This window comes from Podarcis liolepis (assembly GCF_965112155.1).
Source record: "Podarcis liolepis genome assembly, chromosome: 1".
Lineage (NCBI taxonomy): Eukaryota > Metazoa > Chordata > Lepidosauria > Squamata > Lacertidae > Podarcis > Podarcis liolepis.
Window position 1 is genome coordinate 21,334,463 of NC_139554.1, and position 25,432 is coordinate 21,359,894.

The following is a 25,432-nucleotide window of genomic DNA, read 5'->3' on the forward strand; positions in this document are numbered from 1 at the left end:
CTTGCAGTCAGCAGACAGTGGTCCACAAGTATTTCTGCATAGAGCGGTGTCCCCTCAGATAGTTAGTAGTTCATGGGATGGTTCATGAGCGCTCATCTCAGCTTTCTCCTCTGGGTGATATCCACCCATTAAAGCATCCCCACCTAACTGGGAATGAGTTCTATTTGATGTAGTAGGTTCTGAGTTCTGGGCTCTTACAGAATTGTCCATTTTACTCTGCTTGCTCTTCTGCTGTGGGCTGACTTGTGGAGATGAGGCCGGTCGCTTCTTTTTCCTAGACATTTTCCCACAGATAGAGCCGCTACTAATTTCTGCTGTAAATCAGGAAGCTCGGCGTCCTCCCACGATAAGGTGGTGTTTAATCTCCACTCCTGCTGATAAGTAGTTGGTAGGTTGAGTTGAGCTGCAGCTAATTAAGGCTTTCTCCGAGACTTTCCAAGACTTTCTCTAAGACTTTTAACTCAAGCCCTTAAATCAAGTTTGTGAATATAATAGCTGCCAAATGACAGAGATAAAATACTGCGGCTGATAAAAGCTAATAAAAGACTGATAAAAATAATAAAAACCGCATCAACTGATGCGGAGCTCAAGTCAATGCTACCACTAATAACGCCATCTTGACCTTCCGCCACCTCTGTCGGATACCAAGAGTCCCAAGTCTACAGCGTATGGTCCCCTCTAGTGAGGATAAAATTGGGGGTGTCAATGGGTTCTCCTGCCAATCTCATACCCCCAATTGTCCCATTTTAAGTGGGACATCATGGATCACAGAAGCCAATCCTGGATTCTGTTTGGATCCTGGAATGTCCCATTTAAGAGGGGCACTCTGGCACAAATCAACAGGGCCAACCCTGCTGCTTCTAAAAGTCCTGAAGGCAGGCCAAGGAGGAAGGGGGAGGAAGGAAAAGGAGGGAACACCTGCCTGTAGTAAAAAACAACAACAAAAAACAACTTCCAGGGCTTAAGGGAAGGTCTTGGTTTTGGGGAGAAGTGTCTCCCTCTATATGTGAGAGAGACAGGTTTAGTTCTCTGGTGACAGAGAGAAGCAAGACTGTCCACTGCACTGATCAATCTCCCCATTCCTAGGGAGCTAAACTATCCTAAATCCCATTATCACTTATGAATGCCAGGAAGACCATGGCAGTGATCTGCCCTCTTTGAAGATAGTCCCAGGAAATACTGGGTTTGCCTCTAGATTACACCACCAGCTTGCTTCCAGGCTTGTTTATAAGAACATTTTCTTTTAATGTGAAGAGTGTCTGGTTCACAAAAAGGCATCCAATGTCAGGGGCTGGTCTGAATCGGATGCCAGAGACTGGTCTGACTCTGAAGATGGGGGAATGCAGTTGCAGACAGTTCACCCTGTAACAGGGAAAGAAGGGGAGGATTCATCCCCATCTTCCTTCAACATTCCCAGAAGCAGATTTAGAGGCTGCACAGTTGGGGGAAGAGTTAGACAGCTTTGATATGGTAGCTAGGCAACCAGGAGGGAGGGAGTGTTTGGGATATTCTTCAATTGAAAGCGGCGAGGAATTCCCTCCCTCCCCTCGAACTCAGAGGACTGAAAAGGTTAATGAACAATGGAAGCACAGGGGTGGGGAGCAGACCTTTGGTGCACTTCTTGCTGTGGAAGGGGAGGGGATTCAGAGTGAGCAACTGACATCCTGATAGAAGATGGCCCAGGGCTGCTCTCGGTAATTGTTGTTGTAAATCAAATGAAGTCTAAACCTGCCTCAGGCTCTTTAATCCTTATTGGAAGCTCCCAGAGAGAGGGGAAACGCCGATGCCTGCCTGCGTATCTGACATCCAATAGTGATAAGAGTGAAAATGTTTATGACACTGTAAATGGGAAGGATGGCAACTAGGCAATGAAACTGCAGGGGCATTTAACAGCAATCCAAGGAAGCCAAAGCACTGTAGGATAAAATGCACATGCCTAAGACATATGACAAGAGACAACATATACAGATATTTGTTTGAGAAAATCATGCTGGGTCTTGGTAATCACAGCATCCTTTTCTAAGTGCTCACAGGCAGATTGTTTAATTATCTATTCTAGGACCTTGAAGTCAAGGTCACTGCCAATGTCTTCTCCCCCTCCTGAAGATGGGGGAAAACATTTGCCCTCCTCCAGACTGCAAAGACCTCACCTGTTCTCCAAGAATTCTCCAAGATTATAGACAGAGGCTCTTGGATACAGCTCATCAGGCCCTGCAGATTTGAATTCATTTTAAGTTCCATTATCATCTTTTTTCCCTGTCTTAGACTGCAGCTCCCTCTATGGATTATTATTTTTTTCCTGTTATCACCAGGTTGGGCACTGCTTTTCTTTTCAGTGAAGACCGAGGCCAAGTATGTGTTGAGCAGTTCTGCCTTCACCCTAACACCGAATATAATTTCTCCGTGTTCTCCACACTGAGGACCTGCTAATTGCTTGTTCTTCCTCTTGCTTTGGGCATAGTCAAATAAACCTTTTTTATTATTTGTAACCTCTCCTGAAAGCCTCAGCTTATTCTGAGCTTTTGACCTACCTGACCTTCTCCCTGCAACTGTTGGCTACTTGTGGATACTACACCTGCATGAGAGATAATAATAAGATACTGTTAACCTGATCTTTCAAATGGCACAGGGGTCTACACCCCCCAAATGATCATGGAGTGAACGCTAGAGAGCACACATGAAATAAACAGCATATTTTTTAAGATTGTGAGAAAAGAAAGAAAAACGCCAAGTGATTTTGCAGACAACTCAGTCAGTGTTTTATTTCTTCGGATTGGGAACATGTGACAGTATTCACTCTGATACCTAAAAGCATCTTATCAATCATGCTTCATATTGGAAACTCCATGTCTTCTGTGCTACGACACAAGTTGAGAAATCAAGCCTCAGTAGGATTCGTGACTTTTCCCATGAAGGTGATGGTATCCTCCTAAACAATCACCAACACAAAGGGGCGATTGTAAGCAAATACACGACGAAGGGATCTAGGAACAATTTCAGTGGCAGTAGTAGTGCCATTCTTGTAGACATTTATATAAGCTCTGTAAATAGGCTGCAAAGAAATACAAAGAAATACAACAAAAATTAGTGCAAGATTGTGTCTGACTCAGGGTTTTATCATGAGAAAATCTAGGCATTCAAAACAAATAAATCCACTAAATGTCTGAGAAAACAACATCATGTGGTCGTTTCTCACTCTGATTACCTATTGATCTGGTTCCTCTAACCAGTTCTGAGCATCATATTTGTGTATCAGTCAGCCTCAAGGAACTGATGGAATTTTCTGAAAATCTTGATGTCAATCTTCTCCATAATTATTTTTTCCTAGTTCTTGTCTCTCTCGCTTACTGTTGATGAGAAGCAAGATCCCCATTCCAGGCTGATTATGCTATAAATACGAACATTTATTTCATATATACATAATATAAAATATAATATAAAATCATATTGCTGTTGTTGTTGTTTAGTCGTTTAGTCGTGTCTGACTCTTCGTGACCCCATGGACCAGAGCACGCCAGGCACTCCTGTCTTCCACTGCCTCCCGCAGTTTGGTCAAACTCATGCCGGTAGCTTCGAGAACACTGTCCAACCATCTCGTCCTCTGTTGTCCCCTTCTCCTTGTGCCTTCCATCTTTCCCAACATCAGGGTCTTTTCCAGGGAGTCTTCTCTTCTCGTGAGGTGGCCAAAGTATTGGAACCTCAGCTTCACGATCTGTCCTTCCAGTGAGCACTCAGGGCTGATTTCCTTAAGAATGGATGGGTTTGATCTTCTTGCAGTCCATGGGACTCTCAAGAGTCTCCTCCAACACCATAATTCAAAAGCATCAATTCTTTGACGATCAGCCTTCTTTATGGTCCAGCTTTCACTTCCATACATCACTACTGGGAAAACCATAGCTTTTACTATACGAACCTTTGTTGGCAAGGTGATGTCTCTACTTTTTAAGATGCTGTCTAGGTTTGTCATTGCTTTTCTCCCAAGAAGCAGGCTTCTTTTAATTTCGTGGCTGCTGTCACCATCTGCAGTGATAATGGAGCCTAAGAAAGTAAAATCTCTCACTGCCTCCAATTCTTCCCCTTTTATTTGCCAGGAGGTGATAGGCCCAGTGGCCATGATCTTGGTTTTTTTTTTGATGTTGAGCTTCAGACCATATTTTGCACTCTCCTCTTTTACCCTCACTAAAAGGTTCTTTAATTCCTCCTCACTTTGTGCCATCAAGATTGTGTCATCTGCATATCTGAGGTTGTTGATATTTCTTCTGGCAATCTTAATTCCGGCTTGGGATTCATCCAGCCCAGCCTTTCATATGATGAATTCTGCATATAAGTTAAATAAGCAGGGAGACAATATACAGCCTTGTCGTACTCCTTTCCCAATTTTGAACCAATCAGTTGTTCCATATCCAGTTCTAACTGTAGCTTCTTGTCCCACATAGAGATTTCTCAGGAGACAGATGGGGTGATCAGGCACTCCCATTTCTTTAAGAACTTGCCATAGTTTGCTGTGATCAACACAGTCTAAGGCATATTACTCTTATAATATTATAAACACTAGGTAGCCAGCACATAAACAGATAAATACAAAAAGTTTATACAACTGGATAAAAGACATATTTAGTAATATACTTTAAAATTATGCTGCAGTAATACACACAGCATATAATTAATCAGCACTATAGTATATTGTATTTTAAAATGGGGTTTCAGAGTTTTTAGGGGGGGTGAATGTTTTAAGTAGATTTTCAGTTTCATTGTTCTGTGTGGCACAATGACAATAAAGATATCGTATATATCGTAAAAAAGAATTACAGTGCCTGAGCAGGTCAGACTAAAGCAGGTATGTGATAAACGAGACTGTCTGCACAAAGCTTGCAAATATATCAGATTTCTCCTCCTTCTCCAATGCTAACTGCAGTCTTTGCAAAGCAACTGGTACCGAATCATCTGCTCCTGAAAATTCTGTGTCAGAGGTGGGGAAACTGTGGCCCTCCTGATGTCTTTGGATCCCATCAGCCCCAGATAGCATGACCAAGGGAAGAGGGTGAGCTGGGGCTTAAGAGTCTCTCCATCAGTTCTGTTGGGAGACCAGCTCCATTGGGGCTCCCCCCTCAACTGCCATCAAGCACCACTCATGCCATTAGGCTATAGTAGAGGGAGAGATGGGTTTTGGTGCCTCTTAATCATCCTAGCTGGAATAGCAAATATTTAGGCTCCTCCTCTCCATGAGAGATGGGATTGTGGTTCAAGTACCCCAAATTATGTTCATTTGAACATAATTCAGACAAGAGGGTACCTCTGGTGGAAAATGGAGGATGTAAGAAAATATAGATCAACCTGTAGAATTTTGAGAAGCCTACCTTGGAAATCTTTGCCACCTGCTTCCCAGGAATTTCAGAGAGGTCTGCTTGATCTATTCTCCTGTTGAAAGAGGAACCAGAGGCTAGTGAGGTATTGCTATGAAAACAATTGTGCCAGGAGAATTTTGGGTGTCACATGGCAGGACAGAATTCTAATCAAAGATGTGCTCTCCGAAGCCCACATTCCTAACATGTTTGCACTCCTGTCTCAGTGATGTCTGTGCTCAATTGATCCTGTTCTGGAATTACAAGGGACTTGGTCTTTACACAGCCTATCACTACCCCTCAAACTCACAACAATATATTTACACCTACAAATATGTACTACACTCTTTCCACTACAGCATGCGCACATACTGTGATTTTGTAGAATTCCTCCATTTTAACAAAACGTCTTTGCTAAGAGCATTTTCCAACTGCTTCATTTTTCCTTTGTCTAGAAGAATAAGTAATGATGAAATGTAAGGGAGCTGCACAACCTTGAAGGACAGGATCTTATCATGGTAAGTCTCAAACCAGCTGTCTTTGTTCATCATAGGGACTTTCACCGTTGTTTCCTCATCCACATAGAAGTCTCCTTCTCTTGTATTCAGAGAATCGAAAGGTTTTTTCCAATAGGCTTATGGAAAGAACAGTAACAGTATACATGTCATTTAGTTCTTCAAAATATTAATTGTCATACTCAGAGATTTTAATAAAAGCTCCTGTTTTTGTGGCATGTTGTGGCATTTTGTGCTGAGATACTTGCCTTTATTGCTCTGTTCTTAATCTAGTTCCCAATTGCTTAATATCATTAAAGCCAAGTCCTGACAGAAGCTGACTCAAGATAGTTGTTCAGCTCCCAGTGACACTAGGGCCAAGGCAGTGGAAATGGTCAGAGGGGGAAAGAAAATTTTCTTCTCAAGAGTATGTATATGATTGGTTGCATTATTATCAGGTTAATGAAATGTTTAAAAAGGATTGTAAAGAGTGAGGTTATGTGGAAAAGGATTCAAAATTTCAAACAGAAATACTAAGTAACGACTATAAAATTTTATCAAAAATGTATAAATTGTTGCTGGAATGGTATACAAAAGATGAAGAAGTTAAATCGGTGATGGTACATTGGGCCAGGGATTTTGGATATAATATACAATTGGATGATTGGATAAAACTATGGAATGAAAGATTAAGATTTATGGCATGTACTGCGTTAAAGGAAAGTGTTATGAAAATGGTATATAGATGGTATATTACACCAGTAAAACTTGCAAAAATGTATAAAACATGTAATAAGTGTTGGAAGTGTAAAGAAAAAGAAGGGACATTTTATCATATGTGGTGGGAATGTAAGAAAGTGAAAGGCTTCTGGGAAATGATTTATAATGAATTGAAAAAGATGTTAAAATATACATTTGTTAAGAAACCGGAGGCTTTTCTTTTAGGAATTGTAGGAAATGAAATATGTAAAAAAGACTGTAAAGGCTGGGGAGGGTATATTTTAAAGGCAATATTAAAATTAGAAAATGTGTAAAGAAATAAATAAAACGGAAGATTGGCTGAGAAACTGAGGGAAGTAAAAAAAAAAGAAGATTATGTGATAAATTCTGATAATGGTCGTATAAATTTGTATTTGAAAATGAATAAAAATATTATAAAAAAAGAGAAGATGTTCTTCTCACCAATCTCCGAAGAAAAGTCGTAGTAGAGTCGGACTATCTTCACAGAAGGCAAATCTCTGTCACCTTCAGCAAGAGGAGAATGGTCATCGTCCCCCTTGTGGTGACAGTGGGCAAAAGCACAGAGCCCAGCCAGAAGCAAAGACAGGTAGATGTGAGGCATTGTGTTCCTCTGGAAGTTCTCTGGGGGGAGGGGATCACATTTAAAAATGACCATTGCAACTATACAATGAAGGATGTTGGCATTGTCTTTAGGTCTATTTTATATTAACATGGCAGACAATCTTTATTTGTTGCTTTTGTCTTTTCCGGTCTCTTAAGCTTCTCTGGTACTGTTGTGCGGAGGACTCTGGCTTGCATTTCAGCTATTGTCTGGCATTCTGGCAGAAAAACCCACTATTTCCCCCTTTGGGCAGAATCTTGGGAACAAAGTGATCTTTGTTAAAACCCATGTTTTTGTTTTAAAAAAAGAAACAAACGTGCCAGCACTCATCCTGAAGACTCATCATGAAGTTGCTATAGGAAGTTCCAAACATTTAACAATTAAAAAATAAATAAATGGTGCCAGTACTGTGTGCCCCCAGAAAAAGCACAGGTTAAAAACTTTGTCAATAACCCAAAATGGAATAAGGTAAAAGACAGCAAAATTTGCCTGATGCTATTTCTTTTTTCTTTTTTCATTTTATCTTTCATTTTAATTTTGCATTGTTACATTCAGTTACACCTTTTATAATTCTTTACAATACATACTATCAACATATATATTACTGTCTATTCCTTTTTCTGATTTATACCATTGTGACTTCGCTCCATCCATGCTCAGCTTTCAATATTATTCATTACTATAATATTGTGTTAAGGAAAATTATTTACATATTCCCCATTAGTCACTTTTCTTTTTTTAACCTTAATTTTACAAACTTCAGTCAATGCATATCAATAAATTTGTTTTGAAACAATGTTTTGTCATATATTCTTCCACACATTCCCATTCTTTCTTTAATTTTTGATTTGATTGGAATCTAGTAGCTGCTGTATTTTAGCCAGATCTATAAATTCATAAAGCTTGTTTTGCCACTCCGCTACTGAGGGAATGGTGTCCCCTTTCCAGTTTTTGGCTAATGGTAGTCTGGCAGCAGCTGTGGCACATAAAAACACATTTTTCTTATCACTGGGGATGTCTTTTGAGACTAAGCCTAGTAGAAACGCTCCTGGCTTTTTCTCAAATGATGTTCTAAACATCTTTTTTAGTTCTTCGTGAATGTTACTCCAGAATGTTTTTATTTTCCCACATCCCCACCATACATGATACATCGTTCCCTCCACCTCTTGACATCTCCAACACAAATTTGATTTTAGTTTGTATATTTTGGCTAGTCTGACGGAAGTCATGTACCACCTATATGACTTCAGTACGTGCCTGATGCTATTTCTAACCACCCTTTGCAACTCCCCATTTCTAAAGCTGCTTCTATTCTGCAGCCTCCTTTTCAACCCATTTTTCACTATCACCTCCTTTCTCATACCTGCTCCTCTTCTCTCCTTTCCTGACATCTCCATTGACACACAGACCACCCCCATGGTACCCTCCAAGCCACCCTCTGCTGTAGCAGCATTGGGAAAGGCACGCTTGATACTTACAGAACGTTCAGAGGTGTCTCTGGGAAGAAGCAGGCAAAACTCTTTGCAGTAAGTGGCTATTTATGTTGGGGCACTGTCTCCTTCATTAAACACAACGGACTAAGCCAAGAACAACAAATATTGACTATGGCTTGCATTGCTGGATACCATCATCACCAATCTTTTTTATGGTCCAGAGACCCAACAAATCATTACAAAGCAATACACAATTCATACAGCCTACCTCCAGGTTAAACAAGCATTTTGTTCAGAATATAGGGATCGTTGGTTCTTGCAACCACCAATAAAAACTTTGCCACTGCTAATGTTCCAGCGTTTGTCATGTCTTCAAATAGGAACCTGACATAGTGAGCCTCTGATTTTCCCGGGAAAGGAAATGTTAATAAAAGTTCAGCCCTGGCTTGCTCATATTTTGCACAGTGCAATAAAATATGTTTTATGGAATCAATGTCTTGAGCACACGAGTAAAGTCTGTCCTGGTAGGGAACTCCTTTCAACCTGCCATCCAACACTGCAGAAGGAAAGACGTTTAGTCTGGCTTTGGTGAAAAGCCTTCGATAATTTTGGTACTGTCAGATTTTTAATGTAAGATGTTAACTTAAAGACATGACCATATTGTACTCCTACTGCCAGCAGACTAAAGAATGCGTGTGATCGAGATCGCAAGTCACTGTGTGCATTATCCCATAATCTTTGCTTTAACATCTTTAGGGCGCCTTCATAACCCAGGTAATACAGTTGGGAGGGGGTGATAGATCAATAGAGGTGGCTTTTTTAGCCATAGTTTTCTGCCATTTGCTGACAAATTCCTCATTGGTCAGGTGTTGGTACAAACCCTTTTAAACATTTGAAACCCTTTTAAACATTTCATTAACCTGATAATAATGCAACCAATCATATACATACTCTTGAGAAGAAAATTTTCTTTCCCCATCCTACTGCCAGCAGACTAAAGAATGTGTGTGATTCAGATCACAAGTCACTGTGTGCATTAACCCATAATCTTTGCTTTAACGTCTTCAGGGCGCCTTCATAACCCAGGTAATACAGTTGGGAGGGGTGACAGACCAATAGAGGTGGTTTAGTTGAAATTGGGCATTCAACAGCTTCTAACAGAAGTATGGAGTTGGGGACACAGTTGGGTACCTGCAGCAGAGATCGTTGAAATTTTGCCTGAAAGCCATTTACCTTTGGCAGGTCCCCATTATGCCAGACATTTGTAGCGTACAGGAGTTGGGAAACGGGTTTTGCGTTGAAAACCCTTAAGGCTGCTGGAACATATTTGCCTAACTTTGTGAAAAAGAATCTGAGTATGGCTAGCTTTGTGATCTCCGCCTTTTGAAGGGAGGTTTGCCAGTGGTGCTTCCAAGATCCTGTATGATGAATTGTGAGCTCTACATAACTGAAGTATTTGATCTGTTCAAGGTTATGGCCATCCAGCACCCATTTAGACCGGGAGAAGCTTCTTTCGAAAACTAAAATTTTAGATTTTTCATAATTAATGGATAAACCATTTCCAGAATTTCCTAAGCAGAGAATTCAAACCCGGTCTGGAACATGAGATGATGGCCGCGTCATCCCCATATAACAACAAGGCGGTCCTTCTCATTCCTATTTTTGGAAGGTGTCTATTAAGCTCTCTTCTAGGTCATTTAAGAATAGACAAAACAATGTGGGGACCAAAATGCATCCCTGTCTCACCCCCCTAGTCATCTGGATACTGTTTGATAACTGATAAGTGTCCTGCCGACCGCATCAGACCTGCAGTTTGGTTCCATTGTACAGGGCTTTTATAAGAAAGAGGAGTCGTTTGTCCTGCAAAATCAGATTTAATTTAGACCATAGCTGGGATCTGGGGATGGAGTCAAATGCTGATTTCAGATACATGGAGGCCACAAAGAGTTTACCCTGTAGAGGCCTGGTATACTTCTTGGCTAGGAACGAGAACCGGCTTGGCTTCATTGTGGTGAGGAAATTTTTATCAGCTCTCCCACTGGTTCGGTAGTGAAGCAACTGTTCTTAGGATATGCACAGTGTTGTTGTTCTTGGGGTTGAGTTGCAACATTTTCCCAATTTCCCGGCATCAACGGTGTTATGTGAATTGCTAGGACCATCGGGGGGTCTTCGTCAAAGACAATTAAATCTGTCTCTTGCTTTCTGTGTGTCACATTTCCCTTGGGAGGAGCGTCACTTGGCATTGGCTGATCAGATTCCAGCTGGGGAAAAGAGTGTTGAAATTCTGGATCTGCCAAAGGCCTAATGGAGTATCCTATCTTTGAATTATTTAGGGGTAGCTGAGTCAGAAAATGTCAGCATGAGTCTAGTGTGCTGGGGGTCCGTGCAAAGCAACTTTATCGTGATCAGAGTGTTGCAATGAGTATTTAGTAAAAGCTTAAAGTTTCTCTTCACGCTGTCGATTGATTTCCAGTAAGGCAGCATACAATTAAATGGATATATATGGAGAGCTACTTGAGTGCTTTGTTGGATCAGATCCCTACTTTCACTTTTGTTGTTTTTCCTATTTGTGGTCTCTCGGTTATCAAGTCCAGACTGGTTACACCCCTGTACATGATGGTCTAGGGGGAGGGCAACGCTGCGGTCAGTCTCTTTAGTACTGAGTGAGTTATTTTTGGCTGCCAGAAGCACCAACACCATCAGGAGAGATGTTACCTTTTCTAATTTGATGTTTATTTCCTCCACTGTTCTTGCAGTCAGCAGACAGTGGTCCGCGAGTATTTCTGCATAGAGCGGTGCCCCCTCAGATAGTAGTTCATGGAATAGTTCACTAGCGCTCATCTCAGCATACAGTTCTGTGATTCTGTGATTCTCCTCTGGGTGATCTCCACCCATTAAAGCATCCCCACCTCCCTGGGAATGAGTTCTATTTGATGTAGTAGGTTCTGAGTTCTGGGCTCTTACAAAATCGTCCATTTTACTCTGCTTGCTCTTCTGCTGTGGGCTGACTTGTGGAGATGAGGCCGGTTGCGTCTTTTTCCTAGACATTTTCCCAGAGATAGAGCCGCTACTAATTTCTGCTGTAAATCAGGAATCTTGGCGTCCTTCCACGATAAGGAGTTTAATCTCCACTCCTGCTGATAAGTAGTTGGTAGGTTGAGTTGAGCTGCAGCTAATTAAGGCTTTCTCCGAGACTTTCCAAGACTTTCTCTAAGACTTTTAACTCAAGCCCTTAACTCAAGTTTGTGAATATAATAGCTGCCAAATGACAGAGATAAAATACTGCGGCTGATAAAAGCTAATAAAAGACTGATAAAAATAATAAAAACCGCATCAACTGATGCGGAGCTCAAGTTGATGCTACCACTAACAACGCCATCTTGACCTTCCGCCACCTCTGATGGATACCAAGAGTCCCAAGTCTACAGCGTACGGTCCCATCTAGTGAGGATAAAATTGGGGGTGTCAATGGGTTCTCCTGGCAATCTCATACCCCCAAATGTCCCATTTTAAGTGGGACATCATGGATCACAGAAGCCAATCCTGGATCCTGTTTGGATCCTGGAATGTCCCATTTAAGAGGGGCACTCTGGCACAAATCAACAGGGCCAACCCTGCTGCTTCTAAAAGTCCTGAAGGCAGGGCAAGAAGGAAGGGGGAGGAAGGAAAAGGAGGGAACTCATGCCTGTAGTAAAAAAACTTCCAGGGCTTAAGGGAAGGTCTTGGTTTTGGGGAGAAGTGTCTCCCTCTGTGTGTGAGTGACAGCTCTAGTTCTCTATCCGGCTTCAGCCTGTTTGCTTGAAGTCCGGGAAGGGTTAACCATCAGTAGGGGGAGTCCTGCTGTTGCACATCAACTAGGAACTCCTCTGGGGTCGCCACTCGGGGGCGTGCCTTAAGCCCTCACCTCCACAGGCTTTGGACAGGGAGGGCCACGCCCCCCCGGAATCCTTTATCGGACTACCCTTTGTATATTTTATTTTTATGCTGTGTAGTCAGCTGCGTTTGGTTCTCCCTATTGACTTTAATGAAAAGCATTGTAGTTTATTTTATATAAATATATATTGTAGTTTATTTTTTATATATATATATATATATATATATATATATATATATATATATATATATATATGTAGGTTTTGGTGTCTTCGGGTGTCTTCCCGTGTAAGAGTTGGGGTGTCTAGGCGACGTTTCGACGAGGTCTCACTCGTCATCTTCAGGCTGGTGCTTTCGGCTTCTTGTTACTGGAACAGAGCAGGATCTCAGTGTTTGAGTTCCTATAAATACTGTTGAGGGGGTGTGGTGTATAGCCTCCAACGTTCTGGGCAGAGAGGAAGTTCCCAGGTTAGTGTGCCTTTTCTTCTTTTGTTCCTTAATTACTTGAGGGATATCTTGAGTGATTTCTATATATATAATATTTTCCCCACAATCAGGCTCAAAAAACCCACACGTGCTATCAATTTAAGCCACAACCACCAACTACCCAAGCATTCAGAACCAACCATGTATCACTTTAGTAGCAACAAGCTGAAGGCAAGCCACAATGTAGCGATAGGGACTGCAGGCTAAGAAATGTGAGGCAATTACGGTAAATACCAATGTAGCCAGCAATGTCACAATATAAAGCTGCTAGCACGGAGAAGCTAAACTAGATTATAGACAATGTAGCCCACAGGAGGTAAGTAAAGCTGATGATCAGATAAATCCAAGTTCCCAGAGGGCTCGCATGCAACGGAGCTTAATAATAATAATAATAATAAAACCCAAAATGCATCGGATGTGAAAAAAGGGGCCAGCCTTGCAAGAAACTGCCTCTCCTAAAATGGTTGCCCATGCTGGACCACGTGGTGAAAACAAAATGGTGATGGCCAGGCAGCCGTAACCCTGACAACAATAAAGAACCAGCAGCATGTGAGCCATGGGGGGAGGGGAATTAGGCTGAAGCCTGATAAACTGGCTGGTAATGCAGTCCCCAGAACAACCCCTTTTTCCTGCTTGCCTCACCCCCCCAAACAAGAATAATGTACACAAAAGCAACCCCAGTGCTCCCTGACCATGTTCTACAGTGACCAATTTAAAAGCTCCACATGCCGCACTGCCCTTTGCCACAGCAAACAGGCTTTTGCCGGCACAACCCCGAGCCCTCGGGCGACCCTGCCCCCAATAGCTTAAGCTGGGACTGTGAGAGGCTGGAAAAACACTGGTGGTTTGTTTGTTATCTCACTGCTCTTGGAGGGATTTTCCAAAGCAGCCTGCATTTAGCTGCCAGGTGCAAGGCAGTAAACAACCAATAGACTTTTGGATTTTACAGGCTCGAGAGTGAGAGCTGAGGCTTGGATTCAAAATGGATACCAAGAAGGGGGGAGGCTTACCTTACCCACCTCCACTGACTAATGACAATTATTCCTCATGGTCTGTAAAGATGAAAGCCCTGCTTCAGAATCAGAGGCTTTTTGGGGTGATTGATAATCCCATCCCTGCTGCACCAACGCCAGGTTGGAATTCACAGAATGTGAGAGCCAGGACGGCCATAATTCTGTGTGTCTCTGATGATCAACTCATGCATATTGAGGATTTGGAATATGCGTGTGAGATTTGGCAAACGCTGCAGAGAATACATCGAAGAGATGCTGGTTCTTCAGCGTTGCTGCATTTTGAAAAGCTGACCAATATGAGGCTAGCGCCTGATGGAGATGTGCAAGCGCATTTGACGGAGATGAAATTCTTACGCCAGCCGATGGCGCAATGCAATTTCCCTCTACAGGAAGAGATTTTCTGCTTCATTATTATTAACAGCCTTAATCGGACTTATAAAACTGTTGCAAGTCAACTGGGTTCTCTACCTGCCGCAGATCTTACGGTGGAAAGAATTTGTGCCGTGGTTTTGAATGAGAAAGACAGACTTGCTGCAATAGATGTCGCTGACAGGGGGAGAGAAGCTCGGAGTTCTGGCACCCCCACTGCTATTGCTAGTGAAGAACAGGCTGTTGCTTTGAACGTTGTCCGTTGTTACAATTGTGGACTATATGGAACTGGTGGAAATGACTGGCAGAATCCGAGACCAGGAGAAGAGTCGGTGGAAGAAGATTGGAAGAAATTTAAAGGCTATCTACAGAAATACTGTAAAATTAATGAATGTTAGAATGATGTTGGATTGAAGTTAAGTGGTTTTTAGCAGCAATGTTATAAAGGAATATGTAAAAATGGATTGTTAACAGGTGATAATCTAAAGTTATAATATATTAAGATAAAAGATTAAGATAAAATCAAAGAGGGAAAGGATCTGCTGAATTAACTAATTGAACTGGAATAGAAAATACAAAAAAGGGAGGTGTGAGGAGGTCAGGGAAACAAGCAAATGAAGGATAAGATATGGAAAGATTGATCTGTTTTTAACTGTTTTTACCTTGTATTTTCATTTTCTATTTTTTTCTCTTTCTTTCTTTTTTCTCTTATTTTTGTAATATGTTGAAACTTTAATACTTTAATAAATATCTTTTAAAAAAAAAAAAAACAGGAGACCAAGCCGGGTGCCTGGGAGTGTTGCCAGTTACTCCCGATATAGGCTTGATTTCCGACACAGCTTGCTGCCAGGCTTGCTTATAAGAACATTTTCTTTTAATGTGAAGAGTGTCTGGTTCACAAAAAAGCATCCGATGTCAGGGGCTGGTCTGAATCATATGCCAGAGACTGGTCTGACTCTGAAGATGGGGGAATGCAGTCGCAGACAGTTCAGCCTGTAACAGGGAAAGAAGGAGAGGATTCATCTTCCTTCAACATTCCCAGAAGCATATTTAGAGGCCACACAGTCAGGGGAAGAGTTAGACAGCTTTGAGATTGAAGCTAGGCATGAGAGATAATAATAAAATACTGTTAACCTGATCTTTCAAATGGCACAGGTGTCTACATCCCCAAATTATCATGGAGTGAATACTAGAGAGCACACTTAAAATAAGCAACATATTTTTTAAGATTGTGAAAAAAGAAAGAAAAACACCAAGTGATTTTGCAGACAACTCAATCAGTGTTTTATTTGTTCAGTTTGGGAACATGTCATAGTTATCGCTCTGATACCTAAAAGCATCTTATCAATCATGCTTCGTACTGGAAACTCCATGTTTTCTGTGCTGCAACACAAGTTGAGCAATCATGCCTCAGTAGGATTCGTGACTTTTCCCATGAAGATGAAGGTATCCTCATGAACAATCACCAACACAAAGGGACGATTTAACGTAATTATTACAGGAGGAAGGAAGATAGGAATAATTTCAATGGCAGTAGTAGCTGCAGCTTCAGTGCCATTCTCATAGACATTTAAATAAGCTTTGTGAATAGCCTGCAAAGAAATACAACAAAAATTAGTGCAAGATTGCATCTGACTCAGGGTTTTATCATGAGAAAATCTAGGCGTTCAAAACAAACAAATCCACTTACCGTATTTTTCGCCCCATAAGACACACTTTTTCCCCTCCAAAAATGAAGGGGAAATCGGGGTGCGTCTTATGGGGCGAATGCCTGCAAGCCTCGCGCGCCCGGCAGGAGGTCCCACCGGGTGTGCGAGGCTTGGGGCGGCAGCCTGTCGCCCGAAGCATGGGGAGCCCTCATTAGGGCTCCCCCTGCTTTGGGCGAGTGTCTGCAAGCCTCGCGCACCCGGCAGGAGGTCCCACCGGGTGCGCGAGGCTTGGGGCGGCAGCGGACTGCTTGCGCGCACCTAGAAGCTTGGGGCGGGCTGAGCTCAGCTGGCCCCAAGCTTCTAGGTGCGCGCAAGCAGTCCGCTGCCGCCCCAAGCCTCGCGCACCCGCTGGGACCTCCTGCCAGGTGCGCGAGGCTTGGGGCTCCTGGTGTAGCGCAGTGATCCGCTAGCCCTGGGAGAGCCCCGCGGCTCTCCCAGGGCTAGCGGACTGCTTGCCGGCACACAGAAGCTTGGGGCGCGCTGACCTCAGCTTGCCCCAAGCTTCTGGATTAGCGCAGGGGTCCGCTAGCCCTGGGAGAGGCGCCCGGCTCTCCCACGCTAGCGGAGACCTTGCCGGCACGCAGAAGCTTGGGGCGCGCTGAGCTCCGCACGCCCCAAGCTCCTGGTGTAGCGCAGCGCACCTGGGGGGGGAAATAATTTTTTTCCCCTTTATTTCCCCCCCCAAAATCTAGGTGCGTCTTATGGGCCGGTGCGTCTTATGGGGCGAAAAATACGGTAATGTCTTAAGAAACAACATCATGTGGTCGTTTCTCACTCTGATTACCTATTGATCTGGTTCCTCTAACCAGTTCTGAGCATCATATTTGTGTATCAGTCAGCCTCAAGGAACTGAAGGAATTTTCTGAAAATCTTGATGTCAATCTTCTCCATAATTATTTTTTCCTAGTTCTTGTCTCTCTCCCTTACTCTTGATGAGAAGCAAGATCCCAATGCCAGGCTGATTATGCTAAAAATACGAACACTTCTTTCATATATATACCACATATAATATTACCCTATTGCTCCTATATTATAAACACTAGGTTTCCAAAAGTAGCCAGCACATAAACAGATAAATGCAAAAGTTTATATAACTGGATAAAAGACATATTTAGTAATATACTTTAAAATTATGCTGCGTAATACACACAGCATTTGGTTCATCAGCACTATAGTATATTGCATGTTTAAATGGGGTTTCAGAGTTTTTAAGGGGTTTTTGAATGTTTTATGTAGATTTTCAGTTTCATTGTTCTGTGTGGCACAATGACAATAAAGGTATCGTATATATCGTAAAAAAAATTACAGTGCCTGAGCAGGTCATACTAAAGCAGGTATGTGATAAACGAGACTGTCTGCACAAAGCTTGCAAATATATCAGATTTCTCCTCCTTCTCCAATGCTAACTGCAGTCTTTGCAAAGCAACTGGTACCGAATCATCTGCTCCTGAAAATTCTGTGTCAGAGGTGGGGAAACTGTGGCCCTCCTGATGTCTTTGGATCCCATCAGCCCCAGATAGCATGACCAAGGGAAGCGAGAGAGCTGGGGCTTAAGAGTCTCTCCATCAGTTCTGTTGGGAGACCAGCTCCATTGGAGACCAGCTCCCCCCTCAACTGTCATCAAGCACCACTCATGCCATTAGGCTATAGCAGAGGGAGAGATGGGGTTTTGGTGCCTCTTAATCATCCTAGCTGGAATAGCAAATATTTAGGCTCCTCCTCTCCATGAGAGATGGGATTGTGGTTTCAGTACCCCAAATGATGTTCATTTGAACATGATTCAGACAAGAGGGTACCTCTGGTGGAAAATGGAGGATGCAAGAAAATATAGATCAACCTGTAGAATTTTGAGAAGCCTACCTTGGAAACGTCACCTCACGCTTCCCACGAATTTCAGAGAGGTCTGCTTGATCTATTCTCCTGTTGAAAGAGGAACCAGAGGCTAGTGAGGTATTGCTTCGAGAAAAAAATGTGCCAGGAGGTTTTTGGGTGTCATATGGCAGGACACAATTCTAATCAAAGATGTGCTCTCCGAAGCCCACATTCCTAGCACTCCTGTCTCAGCGATGTCTGTGCTCAACTGATCCTGTTCTGGAATTACAAGGGACTTGGTCTTTACACAGCCTATCACTACCCCTCAAACTCACAACAATATATTTACACCTACAAATATGTACTACACTCTTTCCACTATAGCATGCCCACTTACTGTGATTTTGTAGAATTCCTCCATTTTAACAAAACGTCTTGGCTAAGAGCATTTTCCAACTGCTTCATTTTCCCTTGGTCAGGAAGAATAAATAATGCTGAAACGTTGCTCTTGTAAGGGAGCTTCACAACCTTGCAGGACAGGATCTTATCATGGTAAGTCTCAAACCAGCTGACTTTGTTCATCATAGGGACTTTCACCATTGTTTCCTCATCCACATAGAAGTCTCCTTCTCTTGTATTCAGAGAATCGAAAGGTTTTTCCCAATCGGCTTATGGAAAGAACAATAACAGCATACATGGCATTTAATTCTTCAATATATTAATTGTCATACTCAGAGCTTTTAATAAAAGCTCCTGTTTTAGTGGCATCTTACTGTGCTGAGATACCTGCCTTTGCAGCTCTGTTCTTAATCTAGTTTCCAATTGCTTAATCTCATTTCCAGGAAAAGGTACAGTGGTACCCCGCAAGACGAACGCCTCGCAAGACGGAAAACCCGCTAGACGAAAGGGTTTTCCGTTTTGGAGGCGCTTCGCAAAACGAATTTCCCTATGGGCTTGCTTCGCAAGACGACAGCCCATAGGGAAATCTCCGGGACAGCGGGGAAGCGCAGCGCGTCTTCCCCACTGTCCTCAGACCTCCTCCTGCTGCCGGGCATCGGAAGGAAGCTCCGATGCCGGGCGGGGGGGAACGTCTCCTCCCGCCGCAGGCATCGGAAGGAAGCTCCGATGGCCGGCGGGGGGGGAAACGCCTCCTCCCACCGCCGGGCATCGGAACGAAGCTCCGCTGGCCGGCGGGGGGGGGGAACGCCTCCTCCCGCCGCCGGGCATCAGAACGAAGCTCCGATGGCTGGCGGGGGGGGGGAACGCCTCCTCCCGCCGCCGGGCATCTGAAGGAAGCTCCGATGGCCGGCAGGGGGGGAACGCCTCCTCCCGCCGCCGAGCATCGGAACGAAGCTCCGATGGCCGACGGGGGGGAACGCCTCCTCCCGCCGCCGGGCATCGGAACGAAGCTCCGATGGCCGGCGGGGGGGGGAACGTCTCCTCCCGCCGCAGGGCATCGGAACGAAGCTCTGATGGCCGGCGGGGGGGGACGTCTCCTCCCACCGCCGGGCATCGGAACGAAGCTCCGATGGCCGGCGGGGGGGGGAACGTCTCCTCCCGCCGCCGGGCATCGGAACAAAGCTCCGATGCCCGGCGGGGGGGGAACGTCTCCTCCCGCCGCCGGGCATCGGAACAAAGCTCCGATGCCCAGCGGGGGGGGGGGACGTCTCCTCCCGCTGCCCGGCATCGGATGGCTTTCCTGAAGACTTGGGGTGGGAGGAGGGTTTTCCTTCCCACTGCCAACATTCCGAATGCTGTTCTGAATGTTGGCGGTGGGGAGGAAAAACCCTCCTCCCACGCAAGCCCCGGGAACAGAGGGAAAGCGCTGCGCGCCTTCCCCTCTGTTCCCATACCTGTCCTGAAGGCTTGCGGTGCGGAGAAAAGCCCTTCTCCGCACCGCCAGCCTGGCAAGCGGTTTCCCTAGGAATGCATTAATTGATTTTCAATGCATTCCTATGGGAAACCGTGCTTTGCAAGACGAAAAACTCGCACGAAGAAAAAACTTGCGGAACGAATTAATTTCGTCTTGCGAGGCACCACTGTACTCACAATATATTTGATTTGTTTCGATAATGGTGGAGGTCAATTTTCTGATTGATTAAAGGTACTTCTTTGTGATGAGAAGTCTGAGAAGATTCTTCTCACATAATGGGCAGATAATGACTCTAGAGTAAAGCACCAACAAATCTCAACCACAGCTTAAAGTTTAAACCTTAAACTGAGAAGATCCAAGAAGCAAAACCTGTATAAAACAAGTCCATCTGACTTACCTCTCATGTAAATATAGTTCACAATAACCATTAGATCCTCTGGCTCAAGACCTTTGACAGCATCAACTATTTTCCCATTCGTTTTTTCCCCTATATAGCTATTGATTTGACTTTTAGCTACTACAGGATTCTTGAAGTTAGTCGGAAGAACATCCGTCTCATAAAAATGTTTCGCATCATCCAGGAACTTCTTCAGGGGTTTCACTTGGTCATCTGTGAATAGGGCGTTCCTACTCAGGCGGAGTTCAGCATTGGGGAGGTTCAACGTGTGTAATAGATGGTGGAAACCCTCGTGTATTTCCTGTTCAGTGATAAATGACTGGTTAAAGCCAAGTCCTGACAAAAGCTGACTCAACGTGGTTGTTCTAGCTCCCAGTGACACCATGGCCAAGGCAGTGGAAATGCTTAGAGGGGAAAAGAAAATGTTCTTCTCAGCGGTCTCCGAAGCAACGTGGTGGTAGAATCGAAAGGCGAAGTCAGCATTTCCTGGGGCTATCTTCACAGAAGGCAGATCTCTTTCACCTTTAGCAGGAGGAGAACGGCCATGGTCATGATCCTCTTTTTGGTCAGGGGTATAGTGACACTGGGCAAAAGCACAGAGACCAGCAAGAAGCAAACACAGGTAGAGGTGAGACATTGTGTTCCTCTGGAAGTCGTCTGTGAAGACAAATCACATTCAAAATTAATCGTTGCAATGGCTTGCCTTTGAGTCATTCAACTCTTATATGCTTTTCTGGCAGGTTGTTTAAAAAACTCTTCTTTTGGCAGAATGTTAGAAGCATAGTGATCTTTGTTAAAGCCTTTATTAAGGTTGGAGTGAGGTAAAATAAAGCAAGATTGTTTGTGTGCGCACATTTGTGTTTCTTTGAGATAAGAAAGCAGTATACCAAACCTCTTTCACCTAGCAAGCAGCTGTTTCCCTGTCCGTTGGAGCAAAGAGTTTTGTGGCAGCTTAAGGACTCAGAGCACAATTCTATCCATGTATAATTGAATGAAGTGGGGCTTACTCCCAGCTAGGCCCCAGGCTATCTAGGTGACAAGCAACATCTGCAATCCTCACACCAGGCAGGCAATTCCTCCTGCAGTCTGTCTTGGCTTCTTGTACACTTTCTAATTCTGCCACCATGGCCTCAAAGGAATGAACTTGATCCCAGGGGACCAGGAACTCATTGCACCTCTGACATGCCCATGACTTCTGCCCCATGGGGAGATAATCATACATACGGCCGAGGGTGCAAAACCATGGAAATCCCTCCATGTCCCTACTGACTTTCTACATGCATGGTTGGTTATGTTGTCGTTGTCGTTGTTTTCATTATCCGATTAAGAGTTAGGGATTACATTGGGCAGAATGGGGGTGCCCTGGTCTCCTCGCCCTGCTGATGAACTCACATGTCTGAGGCACCTTATCAGCCGGAGCTGATTCTGGTTCTAAATTTATATTCTCCTGAGTAGCTCCTCCCAGCTATTGTAGTAGGCAATAAGATCAGGGTGTGTGGCTCAACTTCTGTTAGCCTCCTGGGGACAGGGAGTGAATAATGGGTGCTCATTAGGTGGCTAGTAAATTAAGTTTAAATAGTTGATTAATCAACCTGCCCCCTTCCTTAAGAAAAGCTACTGAAAAAGCTCACTGCTGTAGCTTTTACTTTATTTTTGTTTTATTTACTGCCAACAAACCACTTTTAAAAATGCCTGTTACCATATAGTTTTAAGTGGTACATTGCACTCTTGTTTTGGATCAATTAGCTACCAAGGCTTATGGTGAAGAGTTGAGGGAGTTGATCTGGAGAACAGAAGACTGAGAGATAATATGGGGGTCCTCTTCAAATATATGAAGGGCTGCCTCATGGAAAGTGGAGGAAGCTTGTTTTCTGCTGCTCCAGACGCAATGGATTCAAATGACCATTAAAAAAATGAGATTCTGACAAAACGTGAGGAATAACTTTCTGACTTAAGAGCTGTCCAACAGTGGAATGGACTCCCTCAGAAGTTTTTACCATAGCTGCAACGGGTGAGCTTGGATCGCAGTAAGCAAGTATACCGGTACTGTGAGGGGCTACGTTTGGCAAAATGACCCCTGAAAAGGCTTGGAAGGAAGCTCAAGCCAAAGGAACTTCGGCAGTGTCTTTTTGGTGTCCCTCGCCGAAAGAAAAATGGCAGAGGTGAGGGGCAATCCAGGCACAGAGAAGAAGATCAAACAGACCAGTGAAAAGCCTCACATCACTGAAGCAGCGACAAGAGGGTAAAATCTCTATTTCTATATTAAAATAAATGTAAAGTAGTAGCAGCAGCAACAAAACCTAAAAGGAAATAAGACAAGAAGAAAAAAGGGGAACTCGGGGGGGGGGACCCTCGTGGAGTGAGTAAACCCAAAACAAAATAAAGAGTAAAAATAGTGGAGGGGATACAATGCTACCACAAAAGTAAAGGGAAGACAGAAGAACAGAAATATATAGAGAGAGTGTAAAGAAATCAGTCAGATTGCAATTAAACTATTTGAAAAGCACACCATCTGAAACAGACTTACTTACTAGAAAACGCAGAGTGGTGCAGGCTGCCTGTTATTGGAGCTGGGTAGAGTAGAGCAGCCACTTTGAAGTTGAAGGAAGGGAATTTAACAAATAAGATGATGACGAGGGTTTGAAGACACTGAGTAATCACGGAGAAGGAGGAGGTGACAAAGACAAAATTGTGAAAGTGAGGTTTAAATGAGGATAGAAGCTGGCGAGTTGAATAAATAAGAACACAGTGACACCGAATGGACAAAGAAAGAAAAGCAGCAGCAAAGGAAAATTGGATGAGAGATAAGATCCTCCAAACAAAGAGTAAGAACAAGTTAACCATAGATGGAAAAGAAATAATTATTTTACGAGAAGTCCTACACAGGTTGATAAAAAAGAGACAGCAATTCCAATTTCTAACAAAAACATTAAAGGCCAAATCATCTGCTCTTGAAAATTCTGTTTCAGAGGTGGGGAAGCTCTGGCCCTCCTGATGCTTTTGGATCCCATCAGCCCCAGATAGCATGACCAAGGGAAGAGGGGGAGCTGGGGCTTAAGAGTCTCTCCATCAGTTCTGTTGGGAGACCAGCTGCATTGGAGCTCCCCCCTCAACTGTCATCAAGTCCCATCTCATCAAGTCCCATCTCAACTCATGCCATTAGGCTATAGCAGAGGGAGAGATAGGATTTTGGTGCCTCTTAATTATCATAGCTGGAATAGCAAATATTTTTGGCTCCTCCTTTCCATGAGAGATGAGATTGCATGATGAGTTCCCACCTACCACCAGTGGAAATCATAGAATCATAGAATCATAGAGTTGGAAGAGACCACAAGGGCCATCGAGTCCAACCCCCTGCCAAGCAGGAAAAACCACCACAGCACTCCTGACATATGGTTGTCAAGCCTGTGCTTAAAGACCTCCAAAGAAGGAGACTCCACCACACTCCTTGGCAGCAAATTCCACTGTCGAACAGCTCTTACTGTCAGGAAGTTCTTCCTAATGTTTAGGTGGAATCTTCTTTCTTGTAGTTTGGATCCATTGCTCCGTGTCCGCTTCTCTGGAGCAGCAGAAAACAACCTTTCTCCCTCCTCTATGTGACATCCTTTTATATATATCGCTGCTGCCGCTTTGCCGGTGAGTCTTGGGGAGGACCGCTCCCCCTGCAAGCCCATTCTCCACCTTGGGCCTGGGAGCGGGCCCCATACTCCACATCAGCATATAAGGCTCCAAGGAGGCCTCGGGACATCGCTGCTGCCGCTTTGCCGGTGAGTCTTGGGGAGGACCGCTCCCCTGCAAGCCCATTCTCCACCTTGGGCCTGGGGGCGGCCCCCATACTCCACCTCAGCACACAAGGCTCCAAGGAGGCCTCGGGACATCGCTGCTGCCGCTTTGCCGGTGAGTCTTGGGGAGGACCGCTCCCCCTGCAAGCCCATTCTCCACCTTGGGCCTGGGAGCGGGCCCCATACTCCACATCAGCATATAAGGCTCCAAGGAGGCCTCGGGACATCGCTGCTGCCGCTTTGCCGGTGAGTCTTGGGGAGGACCGCTCCCCCTGCAAGCCCATTCTCCACCTTGGGCCTGGGAGCGGGCCCCATACTCCACATCAGCATATAAGGCTCCAAGGAGGCCTCGGGACATCGCTGCTGCCGCTTTGCCGGTGAGTCTTGGGGAGGACCGCTCCCCCTGCAAGCCCATTCTCCACCTTGGGCCTGGGAGCGGGCCCCATACTCCACCTCAGCATATAAGGCTCCAAGGAGGCCTCGGGACATCGCTGCTGCCGCTTTGCCGGTGAGTCTTGGGGAGGACCGCTCCCCCTGCAAGCCCATTCTCCACCTTGGGCCTGGGAGCGGGCCCCATACTCCACCTCAGCATATAAGGCTCCAAGGAGGCCTCGGGACATCGCTGCTGCCGCTTTGCCGGTGAGTCTTGGGGAGGACCGCTCCCCCTGCAAGCCCATTCTCCACCTTGGGCCTGGGAGCGGGCCCCATACTCCACCTCAGCATATAAGGCTCCAAGGAGGCCTCGGGACATCGCTGCTGCCGCTTTGCCGGTGAGTCTTGGGGAGGACCGCTCCCCCTGCAAGCCCATTCTCCACCTTGGGCCTGGGAGCGGGCCCCATACTCCACCTCAGCATATAAGGCTCCAAGGAGGCCTCGGGACATCGCTGCTGCCGCTTTGCCGGTGAGTCTTGGGGAGGACCGCTCCCCCTGCAAGCCCATTCTCCACCTTGGGCCTGGGGGCGGCCCCCATACTCCACCTCAGCACACAAGGCTCCAAGGAGGCCTCGGGACATCGCTGCTGCCGCTTTGCCGGTGAGTCTTGGGGAGGACCGCTCCCCCTGCAAGCCCATTCTCCACCTTGGGCCTGGGGGCGGCCCCCATACTCCATCTCAGCACACAAGGCTCCAAGGAGGCCTCGGGACATCGCTGCTGTTCTTCTGCCAGTGAGTCTTGGGGAGGACCGCTCCCCCTGCAAGCCCATTCTCCACCTTGGGCCTGGGGGCGGCCCCCATACTCACCACCGCCATAACTCTAAGGACACTGCTGCTGCGGCAGCAAATGTTTAAACGTTTTATATTTTTTAAAGTGTTTTAAAAGTGTTTTTACTTATTACTTTGTTGTATCACCAGAAACGGTGGTTTTTTATCCATGTATTTTTATTTTGTTTTGTTTTATTTTGGGTTGGGATGGTTGTTGAGTGGGGTGGGGATTGGTTTTGTTTTGGGGTAATTGTTTCTTTGTTTGCTTTTATATTTTGTAAATGGAGGCGAGTATGAGGCTTGGGATT

At 44.8% G+C, this 25,432-nt stretch overlaps 1 protein-coding gene across 1 annotated transcript in view; it reads right to left on the minus strand.

The window, feature by feature from the left end:
- Positions 1-23,002, minus strand: part of LOC310711296 (uncharacterized protein) — a 36,093-nt gene extending 13,091 nt beyond the window's left edge. The window contains exons 1-5 of the mRNA XM_083513075.1: positions 22,675-23,002; positions 20,144-20,800; positions 5,715-5,976; positions 5,358-5,418; positions 2,942-3,052 (exon numbers count right to left, since the gene is read on the minus strand). Coding sequence (XP_083369201.1) covers positions 2,942-3,052; positions 5,358-5,418; positions 5,715-5,976; positions 20,144-20,800; positions 22,675-22,987 — 1,404 coding nt within the window. The 5' untranslated portion in view covers positions 22,988-23,002. The remainder of the gene's footprint in view (positions 1-2,941; positions 3,053-5,357; positions 5,419-5,714; positions 5,977-20,143; positions 20,801-22,674) is intronic.
- Between the last annotated feature and the right edge of the window lie 2,430 nt (positions 23,003-25,432).